At 52.4% G+C, this 11,665-nt stretch overlaps 1 protein-coding gene across 8 annotated transcripts in view; it reads right to left on the bottom strand.

Moving 5' to 3' along the window:
- Positions 1–516: 516 nt before the first annotated feature.
- NCAM1 (neural cell adhesion molecule 1) overlaps positions 517–11,665 on the bottom strand; it is a 350,846-nt gene continuing 339,697 nt past the window's right edge. For 6 of the 8 annotated variants that reach the window (XM_015570327.1, XM_006773506.2, XM_015570328.1 and 3 more), the window contains 4 exons: positions 7,884–8,091; positions 6,768–6,884; positions 4,977–5,792; positions 517–3,664 (listed from right to left, as the gene is read on the bottom strand). In XM_015570327.1, coding sequence (XP_015425813.1) covers positions 3,544–3,664; positions 4,977–5,792; positions 6,768–6,884; positions 7,884–8,091 — 1,262 coding nt within the window. In that variant the 3' untranslated portion in view covers positions 517–3,543. The remainder of the gene's footprint in view (positions 3,665–4,976; positions 5,793–6,767; positions 6,885–7,883; positions 8,092–11,665) is intronic. The other 2 variants (XM_015570331.1, XM_006773512.2) reach the window with 1 other exon arrangement.

The raw sequence follows: 11,665 nt of genomic DNA, 5'->3' as shown, positions 1-11,665 counted from the left end.
GCACATAGGACACAAAAAGGAGGTGTCGCTCAGATTAGTGCAGTGTTGGGACCTTGTGTTGGATGCTGTCACACACCTGGGATGCCAACAGCACTAACTCCCATTTGTTTAGGACCTACTATGTGCCAAGAAAGTGCTACAATGGCTTTCAGTGCCTTATTCACTAACCAGTACCTCAACTCTATTAGTTTGATAGTTCCAGTTTGTCAAAAGAGGACACTGAGTCTTGGGGAGATGAAGGAACTCTGCCAAGGTCAAGGAAGTGGTAGAACCAGGATTTGCATAAAATCTTTTTGAATCTGACACCTGGTCCTTCTAAACGAGGACTCCTCTGCCATCCTGAGAGGGAAATTAGAAACCATCATTCAGGCATTTGCAACTCCAGACACTGCGTTTAACTGACCTTTTTCAAAGGCCAATAAATAAAGAAATAAATAAAAAGAATACCACCGGCTCCTCCACATTTGATCCACGACACTCTCCCTGAATTGAAATAAATCCCAGTTTGACCATGACTGTTGTTTTTTTTCTTTCAGTTTTTATTGAACACAAGTATTCTGACAGAATGCAAAGTCAAAATTCTCAGTTAGTACTCAGTATTTACACCAGTGAGAATGGAAACAAAGGTGGTCTCGATGTTTCACTTGGTAAAAAGTTTATAACAAGAGAGAAGGCCCCCGAAGTTGGGAATGCTGGGTAGGGATGTTAATGGAGGTCTGAAAACCGCCATCCAGACAGACAGCCTAGAGTGAAAACCTGGGGCTTGAAGGCTCCATACAAAAGTGTGAAAATAGAGTTCCACTGCCAGAGCTGCACTGCGTACACTGTGGCCCCAGGGAGCGGAGGCCCGGGCGTCCACCCGTGTGCCCCAGCAGGACTCGGCCATGCCGGCATTCATGTGAATACATATGTATGGCACATACACATATAGACACATAGACATTGGAAACGGGCAGAATTGATCCCCCTTCAAAAAATTAAAAAAGAAAAACTATAAGCTTTTATCTCTTAACATAAAAGATAGAACATCTTGAAAATAAAGTGACTCCCTCTTTGATTTTAGAGAAAGCATCGCTCTGTTTTATATTTTTAAGGAAAGGAAAGCTCACGCATGCAGATACAAATCTATGTATATTGGGAGAGAAGCTGACCAAAAGGTGGGCAGAGGGTTGGGTTCCAGCTAGTGGTGGACGCTTGGCGGAGGGTGACTGCCCGCGGCCCTGGGCCAGGTTATCTGAGGGTTGACTCTACCTCTTTTTCTTCCTAATCATTGGAACAAAAATCAGTTTGCCTAACCACACCAGCTTAGAATGAAACGCAGTCTCCTTGGGGTATAACGTGGGCTTGGCCTTGATCAAAGCCACTAACACCACAAGATGCAGAACTGACCCCACTGACAACCTGCTGACAGAAGAGCCACCAGTCCTTGCGGACCCTCCGCCTGACACGCAGGAGCTCCCGTTCTGCTGTGTGCTCTAAGAACTGTCTTCCAGGTGTTTGTGCCTGCAGGCCTGTGCCTCGGAACCAGAATTTGTGCGGCCCTAGAATCAAAGGGGCCGAGGGCTGTAGACTGGGATCCTCCATTTCCATCCCCAGGAGATGAGAGAATGCAAAATAACCCCACATTGAGCAAATGACAAGACCATTATTTTTCACAGTTTGAAATGATAATCTAGCACATTGCCACTGATCAGGCTGCAGAAGTGTCAGGACCTGGGTGCGGCCCACAGCACGACTCGGTGGTCTCGCCACCCTCACCTCTTGCTGTTGTACCTTCGGAAAGCAGCGCGTGCTGAGACCTGACTTCTGTTTACTTAGCATCATCATCATCATCAAAATCATTTTTATTCATTTTCTTTGTTTAAAGGCTTCAATTCCTTTTAAGAGTAAATTTTCTTTCCTGAATATTTTTTTTTCTGAACTATCTGCTATACCTTCCACAACCAAACTATGTTGAAGTTTTATTTCAATACTATGACAAAACACGTTTCACACTAAAATATTCACGCGTCCACAGTGCACAAGCTTGCAGTTCTAAAGTAGAATGAGAAAAAAAGCAAAATGTCTATACAAAGGGCTGGCTTTTCCCTTCTCCCCCCTCCCGTCCCCGTAAAGTTTCTGTATTTCTCCCCCACTTTGTTTCCAATCCAGGAAAGTTGTGTTATGACTCCAGACAGCAGGTTGGGGTTTTTTTTGTTGTTTGTTTTTTTCTTTTGTTTCTACAAATGCTGCCTAAGTGAACAGAAGGCCGATGTTCCTTTACTTCAACAGATTTCCAAAAAAAGACACTCATTCCCTGAAGCACACGTGTTCTTTCGCTCAAATCTAGATTCTGGGCTCAAAAGGAATTGTATGTATATATTTTATTTGGCTTTCTACAAAAGGGGGATGTTTGGGGTCAAAATGTGTGTTCACCAAGACCAGCCACAGCTATACAGTCTTCTCTGCTCAGTCAACAAAGCCTAAGGAACCTTTCAAGAGGAAGGGCTGGACGCTGGGAGCGGAGCCCTTCTCCCAGACACCGCAGGCCAGGCGACTGCTGCTAGAAAGCGGTCTACTCGCAGGGAAACACAAAAGGAACCGAGAACCAAAAAGCAAAACCAGTCCGGAACGAGATGGATTTTCACCTGAGTTGGATGCAGGCGAAAACTTCAACTCAATAGGGGATTATCCCTGTAAACAGTCATGGGGGTGACGTTTCTGTGCTAAAGCAGGCCTGCAGTGATCCTCCCAGCCAGGTGGTATTTGGAACTTAAAAAAAAAAAAAAGGCAGCTACTTTACATGGACATTGAAATGCCATTGAAGTTAAACATTTATCAACTTGTAAACACTGGAAAGCAAAGTTGGCAGAAAGGAAAATAAAAGAATGAAAAGAAAGAAAAGAAAAGAAAAAAAGAAGTCTGAATACTGCAAATTGAGATCTAGCCCCAGAAGCTGCAATTTGGCATTCTTCCTACGGAACCAGAGTCTACGTGGGAACTGAAGTCAGCTAGAAGGGGTGACACACTTTGCATACTGAACAAATACAAAGTGAACAGAAATGATAACTTACTTATGAGGTTGTTACAGAATTCAAACTCGACTGAGAGTATAAAAATAAACTTGGACTTTGTTCATCGGTTAGTTATAGTGCCTGGAAGTGTTTCTCTCTGAGACTGCTCTGTGCCAATTGGGCAATGCCAAGTGCGGTCTTTCTGAACCTAGATTTTTTTTTCTGAGCTTCCTAGATTCTTAATTTGGGGTCCTTTTGTTTGATTTTTAAATGGTTTCAGGGAACGGAGTGTCCTAGTTTGGCTGTGGGGTTAACCTTTTTGTCTCATTTTCTTACAAGTGAGTGCGTAACAAAGGAACCCTTTCTATAAACCTACAAAAAGGCGATCCCATGTTTATGTTTAGTTTTGTTTTAAAGGCAAAAGACACTAGAGGGGTGAGATGTGTGTGTGTGTGTGTGTGTGTGTGTGTGTGTGTGTGATATTGGAAATGCTCTGGTGAAGCTGTGGTGTCACTTTTAATTTTGATCTTTGCTTGGCTATCGTCACCCATCATGCTTTGCTCTCGTTCTCCTTTGTCTGTGTGGCATCGTTGGGGACCGTCTTCGCTTCGGCTGGTGCTGGCTTCGTTTCTGTCTCCTGGCACTCCGACTTTGCTTCTACAGGGCCCTTCCTGCAGAGAACCGGGGAAACAGCGCTGAGACCTGGGTCTGGAGTAGCTCACCCTCCGCCAGCCCCGCAGGAGGGCTGCAGCTAGAGCAGTGGCCTCCACCCTTGGCTGCTCGTCGGCGTCACCTGGAGCTCTATAAGCTGCGGGTGCTGGGGCCATACCCCAGAACTGGTCTAGACATGGTGACTTTTAAAAGCACCCAAGTGATTCTAACGTGCAGTCCAAGCTGAGTGCCACTAAAGCAGGGGAACGAGACCCCTCCCCTTCCAGCCCTTACCCGGGGGGCCGCGGGAGCAGCTGCTCAGCTCGGTATAAATGAGCTGTGCTGGGCTGAGCTCCCCATGACTGTTTGCAGAGGGCCCTCCTGCAATCCCCCTGCTCTTGCCTGTCCCCACCCCAACCCACTCCACCCCACCTACCCCTGTGCTCAGTGTTTCGTGGTGATGCCTCTGTGGCTTGCCTGGCCAGGGGGAGAACATGCTCTTTGTTCCTGGGGCAGCTTTCCTGGGGAGTCTGCTGGGGGCTAGAGTGGGCTGCCATGCCCCAGGGAAGCTGAATGGGTCGAGTGGGCAGGGCTATCGGAGCCCTTTTCCTTCCCGAGTGAGGCCCAGGGCTCCTGTGACGGTGCCCTTGTAGCTCTTGGTGGCAGCACCACAGCGCCCCTGGCATCAGCCTCGGGAGCCTCTACGGAAACCTAGTCTGACTCTGCCAGTTCCTGGAGCTGAGTCTGGTCTGAGGACACACTGGGCAGACTCAGACCTCAGCCCCAAATGGTGCCACTGCATCTTGGCACCCCATTTAAAAAACATGGAAGCGTAAGGACCTTCCCTTGAACTTGAAGACCCAACAGCCATTGGGTGGTAGTTGGGAGCTGTGAGTCCTTCCAGCCACTCAGGGCAGAAGCAGGAGTAGATGGGGGTCGGCAAGAATCCAACCTCATAGACACACTGGATAACATGCTGACTGCCTCTGGGCCCCAGCGTGGCCAACAGGGGCACCTTGGTCTCCTTAGCTCGCTTCCCAAATAATGCTCATCAGGGCCTGACTGCAAGGGTTCCCAAGGGAAAACAGATGCCGTGGCTAGGACGATCAGGGTAAAGCATAATTAACATGGCCTAATTAGTGACAGGAGGCTGCTCGTGCACCTGCTAGGTGTCCCTCTGCTCTCTGCCTGATCCCAGCCCTTTGGTTGAGAGTTGCCTCAGAGAAGCCCTGGATGGGGCTGAGGAGACATCTAACAAGAAGGACACAGAACAGCACAAACGCACACTACCATGGGACACAACCCGACGACAGAGACAAAGAGAGGCCGTACTCGGTCTTTGCTGGTGCAGGCGAGACAGAGCTGTCTGCAGTGGAAGGAGCAAGCTCAGGGGCTTGTCCACTGGCCCCAGCGGCGGGAGCAGGAGAGCCCAGGGCTGCAAAAACATCCTTTGCAAGGTCAATATCTGGGGTCTTGAAGTTCCCTTCGTCCATTTTAAAGTCCTCGCCCTGGGCAGGGTGTGTGGCGTTGACAGAGGCAGCCTCGCTCTTCGGGCTAGTGAGGGTCGTGGCTGCCTCGCTTGGGCTCTTCACAGCACCGGGCTGGGTGGGCTCAGGGTCCGGGCCTTTGATGCTGGGAGCCTCCTGCTTGACCTGGGGGGTTTCTATGGCAGGAGCAGCTGCTGCTGCTAGGGGACTGGCTGCCCCGGCTGAGGTGGGGGCTGGAGCAGGGGCTGGTTTGCTCACTGGGGGGGCCTTGGAGGCCTCCCCGACACTGGCAGGGGTGCTGGGGCTGAGCACAGCTCCCTGGTTAGCCAGGACACTAGAAGACAAATTGCTGGTGGCAGGGACTGAGGTCGGGGTGTCGCTCAGGTCAACGAGGGGGGCCACCTTGGGGGCTGAAGCTGGGGGTGGGGAGGAGGTGGCCACTCCGGGCCCCTTGGAAGGGGTGGCTTGGTTGGCGGGCACAGAGTTTGAGTCGGGCGTGGCCGTGGCTGGGGGGGCAATACTGGAGGTCAGGGTGGTGGTTTCACTGGTGGGGCTGTTCTGAGCAGTGGCAAAGGTGTCGGTGATAGTGTCAGAGTTAGCGGTGACGGTGGTGACAGAAGGCAGCATGTCCTCGACAGTGGCTGTGGTGTCAGCAGGCAGCCTGTGGGAGGACAGGAAGTAGAAGAGAATAGACAATGAAGCTGAGACAAGACAGAGGAGCGGGGGAGGGCCAGGCATGCAGGGACGCACAGGCACGGACACGGCCCACAGAGAAATGAGACGCGAGAGGAAGCACAGGCCCTGTGGGCAGAAGAGGAGACAGGACACGACAGAGAACGCCGCAGTCAGGCTAAGGGACCTGCTGGCCCTTCCTCCCTGCTGGTCCCTCCAGGCTCTGCAGGGGACTCCCCAGTGGGCCTTTCTGATCCTGCAGCACCTTCAGGCCAGCCTGCACCACTGCAGCAGCCTGAGTCCCAGGGAACGGGCCCAGCTGCCCTGCTGGGCGCCACGGGCCACAGTGGGGAAATCAGGAGGAAGGTGGACAGTGAGTGTTCCAAAGCCCCTAAGAGCCACGGGTTCTCCAGCCACAGATTTTGTGCTTCCATTAGATTCCATTCCCTTCAAACCCAGAGCAGCCATGCCAGCCGCACAGTCATTACAACCACAGCCGGATGTTGTTTCTGACCGAGGCTGCCTGAGGCTTCTGAGGACAGGAGGGGGGCGGGCCGGGGGGGGGGGCGCAGAGAGCTTTACCAGGTCCCCCGTCCCCTCCTCTATTAGGAAGAATTCGGAAAACCCTAGAATTCTTGGAAATCCTAAACAGAGTGTGCTAAGTCTCATTCTCCAGGCTCATCTCCCTCAGTGACACTTCGCTCCCGCAAGCTACTTCCAGGGTGTGTTTGTGTGACTTGGGAACAGGGTCAAGGGATCCCACTTATGCAAAAAGCCCTTTAAGGGCACCCACAGGCACCCTAATAGAACCAAGAATGCCTTCTCTCCAGGGAGAGAGTAGGGTCCGGCTTTTCATAGCCAAGAATCCCAGCCTGTAGTGCTTGGCCAGGAGCTGTGGGTGAGCCGCACGAGCAGGGTGGGCAGTGGCGAGGGGGTGGGGCGCTGCTGCGGCGGCACCACGTACTCGGGCTCTGTCAGCGGCGTGGTCTCGTTGGGCTCTGTGTGCTTCCCTCCGTCGTGATTTGGGGTCCGCTCCTCCTCAGTGCGCACCTCCACGATGGGCTCCTTGGACTCATCTTTCCTGCAAAGAGAGTTCTGCAGGTTCAGTCCCGGGAGCTGGGGAGGGGTTTCCCAGGGAAGCTGGCTGTAGCTCAGGAATTACCTAGGCCTGGCCCAAGGTGGGCAGGTGGCCTCTGCAGCCAGGCCCAGCGCCGCCCCCCCCAAATCCCCACTCTTGCTCGCTATGTGACCTTGAGCACCTGATTTGCTGCCTTGTCTCCATTTTCTCACCTGTAAAATGGGGCAAATAACAGTATCTATGTCACCTGGCTGTTGTGAACATTAACTGAGACAATGAATGTAAAGTGCTCAGCGCAGCACCTGGTACAGATAAATGCTAAAAGGATCTGCACTTATACACATGTAAGCGTGTACACGTATATGTACTGTATGTTCATGTGTATGAACATGCACATGTGTGTATAGATGCATAGGCATTGCCTGGCACATGGTGGTGCTAAGCAATGCATTTCCTTGCTCTGTCCCTTCTTGCCTGGACCCAGCTCAGCACAGCGAGTCTGCGAGGCTCCTGCTGGCTCAGGCTCAGCTCCCAAGGGCTCTGGGGGGCACACTGGGTCGTCAGCTCGAGGACAGGACTTCTCCTCTGTTCTGTTCACTGCCGTACCCAGAGCCTGGGAACAGCACCTTGCCCAGAGTAGCTTCTCACTAAGTGGTGCGTGATTTGTGAACGAATGAAGGAGTGAATGGCAGCAAGGCAAGTGTGTCTCTCAAACGCTGCCCCCTCCCCATCTCAGCCCCCGCCCCCCAGGCTTAGCTCTGAAAATGCCCTCATTTTGTTCTAGGCAGGGATTTTCACACTTCCACGAAGTTCTAAGTATAAGCTATGAGGTTGAGCCCGAGTCTGCTTTTCAAACAGGGATCCCCTAAGCCAAGCTTTGAGAAACATTTCTCTAATGCTTGCGTCCGCTCAGGGTCTCCAAGAGGGGAACTGAGGAGCTCAGTGGCTGGGCCCTGGGCGGAGGTGGAGCCCGGACCGTGGTAGCGGCGGGTCTGCACTCACGAGAAGGCGGCTTTGCCCTCTTCCATGTCCTTGCCCTTGGCGCCTGGCCCCGCCTTTCCACACAGGTTGACGGCGATGCACATGAGAAGGCCACACTTGTTCAGGAAGTAGCAGGTGATGTCGACAACCACCAGGAGCAGGACAAAGGTGACAATGAGGATGCCCACGATGGCCCCGGTGCTCAGGCCTGCGGTGGGGCTGCCATTGGCTTGAGTGGGAGGGAGAGAGAGGGACGGCTGGTGGTTAACAAACTGAGATGGAGACCCTGGACCCTGTGAGCAGCAGCCCAGGAGTGGGGGAGGGCCCACAGCCCAGAGGACACAGCCATGGCATTTGAATGCAGAGTGACACCTTGCCTGGTGTTGTGTGTGTCCAGACAACGGAGTCTCTTTCTATCTTCAAGGGGAAGGGGGAGACCTCATCTCAGAGACCAGGGGACACAGTCGGGACGAGAATGGGGACTGGGAAATGGTCTCCAACTCTGCTCGGCACTACTGCGCCTCCCCCAGACCTGCCTTCTGCTGGACCCCATGAGCCTGGGAGCAGGAGGGTAGGTGGTGCTCCCTGATTTTAGGCTTGGCTGTGGCTCCTGGGAGCCATCAGGGACAGGGTCCCAAATGGGGTGGTAGAGGGTTCCCCGGGCTTCCTTTGGGCTTGTGGGGATGTCAGGCACAATAGGAAGCCCAACACCCGCCCCCCCACTTCCTCTCCCCACTTTAGGAACAGCGTTGGGTATTGGGCCACAGGGACTTCACGATTTGTCCTTCTGCACTGCACCCAGGAGCCATGGAGGCCTCCCCGGCCTGGCAGGCCAGGTGACAGGTCTGGGAATACTCACCATCTGGGAGCTCAGGCGCATTTGGATCAGACTTCAGGGAAACCAGCAGGCTCACCCAGGGATACCACCCGCATGCACAGGCTCGCTCACACTCAGGACCAATCCACTGTAGACGGACACACATTCTCACACTCCCAGCTCATGCATCCCCATCTGGTGGGCTCGCCATGAATGACTCAACCTCTGTGTCTCACTCCCTTGGTGTCCACCTAAAATCGCCCAGGGCCCTGGGCCACTGATGGCATCGCAGAGGGACACCAGGCTCAGCCCTAGGGCCCCCTAAAGCCTATGTTATTTGCTTGAAATGGACCCTCTGACCGTTAGGCAATTCCACAGCGTCTGGGAGACCAGCACTCATGCTGCAGCAAGAAGAACCCATACAGCCCTCTGTCTCTAAGCCCACGTGGCAGCAGAATGAAACAGGGGCACTTCTGCTTGCTCTTCTGAAAGAAGAAAGTTCCAGAACTGGCAGCTCTATCCCGCCACCAAACTTGTCTGAAGCTCCTGGTGTCCTCAGGACCCACTGAGATCACCCAGGTGTGTTGACTGGAGGCAGGCACCATGGCCATCCCTGGGTCTCACTCTGCCTTTGCTGAGCACCAGGCCAGGCCCAGAGGCCTGCCAGCACATACCATTCCAGGTAATGGAACATGTGAGCCAAGGTCATGGGCATCATAGATGGGGCACACATTCTTCCTTTTATCATGCATGTGTAATCCTGGGGTGGGCGGGGCCTCCTCTGTCTACACAAGGGGTCCCTGTCAGGCCCTGCAACCAGCATCGGTCCCACTCCGCTGCTCCTTACTTCAAAGTTCAATTCATGGTACGGGCTTCCCGCCCCGCATGACAGGGATGGCCACTCACCCCACCCAGGGCGCAGGGGGGCTCAGCTGGAAGAGACTCCCAGGCTCTCAAACATGTTCTGCCCTTTTGGGACCTTGGTCTTGTTTCCAGCCTGTACTCCTCAGGGCTGTCTGTCTGGTCCCTAATAAGCCGGCACTGACAATCCCAGCCTGCCCCCCAGGATGGCCCTATGGCTGGCCAAGGGCTCTGTGCCCTGAGGACCCAGCCCTGTCTACCTTGTCCCTGGGCTCTGGCAGCAGGAAACTGGCCACTGGTCCCTGCGGTCAGCTAGAGAGGGTCTTTTCCCCAGCAGCTCACCAAAGCAGAATAAAGCCATCCACTTTATTCTCCATGTCCTCACACATTCCGCCCACAGAAGCACAGAAATACAGGCCTCCCTGGTCTGTAGAATCCTGTCATAGGGAAGAAGCATCAGCTGTGGGCTTTCTCTCCATCCTGACACTGGGCTGTAGTCCCCTGACATCAGGATCCAATGGGTATTAAGTACCCACTTCTGCAGAAGGAACCCATAGTCCTTGTGTGTGTGGGTATATGCATTTTAGATTCAATGGCACTAATTCTGCATTCTGAGGTTTATACATAAACTAGAGGCCCCATGCACTGGTGGGGTCCCTCGGCCTGGCCTGCACCCTCTCACAATCTGGGACCCCTCAGGGGATGTCAGACTGCTGGTTTTGGCCCAATTTCCGCAGGCCAGGCCAAGGGATCCCACTGGTGCACAAATCTGTGCACCAGGCCTCTAGTGTGCATATAAGATCTTTGGTTAATCTCCCCTTCCCTCCTCCCCTCTGAGATTCATCAGTCTGTGTCTGCCCCCTGGTGGTCAGTGAGCATCATAGTTACCAGTCAAACAGTCAAACGGTTGAACAGTCACTTAGGCTTTTATATATATAGACAGTCCTCGGGTTATGTCTGACTCAATATATGTCATTTCGTGGTTACATCACCAATTCCCACTTATTTATAAAAAAAAAGTTCCATCATTTCGACGTATGTACATATGTACTTTATGTTTTTTATTATTTATTTACCACAAGTAAAGGTCAGGAATTGTTATCTTTCTTTTAAATTTTTTTTACTGTTTCACTTCATTACTGTGTGTATGTGCTCCATGTCAGTGACGTAGGTGCTTATGTAGGTGGGTTCTGACTAATGGTGGAAATCACATTATGTAGCCATAGGAATGGATCTCTGACGTAACCTGAGGACCTACTGTATAGATATGGTTTCAGCGGACTATCCATATCTCTAAAGAGGAAAAATAAACTCCGGAGAGCTGCTCTATGTGTGGGAGAGGCAGCGAAGCTGTCAGCTTGTGCTCTGGGCTCAGCAGACCAGCTCCAGTGCTGCACTGGTTCTGAAGGCAACACACGAGCTCATTCAGGGGCAGGCCAGAGGGCCAGGAGGGTGAAAGATTTTTTTAAAATTAAATGTCATTGTTGGAGATAGTGCAGCCAAGCCTCAGGCAGTATCTTCAGGCCTTAGTGCCTCTGCTTGCTAGTGGTGGGGCAGTGAGGGCACCTCCCCAAACCCAGAACCTGCCTCCACCTCCCCGGGGTGCTCACTGGCCCCGTCCCCCTGCCCACCCAGCCAGAGCCTCCAGGCAGCATATTGGTGCTCCTTCTCTGACTGGATTCTGGGTCTCGGGGTGGGATGAAGCCGGGTGTCACCCTCAGCTGGGAACCTGTGAGGAGACACCCAGCCCTGGCCCTTGGCTGCCCCCCAATGCCCCTGTCCACCATGCATCTCACTCTGGGTATCTTGGTCTTTTATTTATTTTTGTAAGTGTCATTTGTATAACTAAATGCCCATGATAGTAGCTTCAGACTGGAAAGAGCAAAATAAAATAACAGAGAACAAAACAAAACGAAACAAAACAAACAAAAAAAGACTGTGTCATTAAACCAAAAGTAGGTCAGTGGTCTCCCATTTCTTTTGATGTAAAATTAAAATTCTTTCTCCTGACTTAAAGGCCCTACACAAGCCATGGACTCTCCCCCTCCTCCAACCATTGTAATTCATGGCACTGACCCCATTCCATCTCTGTGCTCCAACTGCTTGAGCCTTTGTCACCTGCTGA

The sequence above is a fragment of the Myotis davidii genome, unplaced genomic scaffold (genome assembly GCF_000327345.1).
Source record: "Myotis davidii unplaced genomic scaffold, ASM32734v1 scaffold1025, whole genome shotgun sequence".
Taxonomy (NCBI): Eukaryota; Metazoa; Chordata; class Mammalia; order Chiroptera; family Vespertilionidae; genus Myotis; species Myotis davidii.
This window is presented reverse-complemented; position numbering and strand designations above follow the sequence as displayed.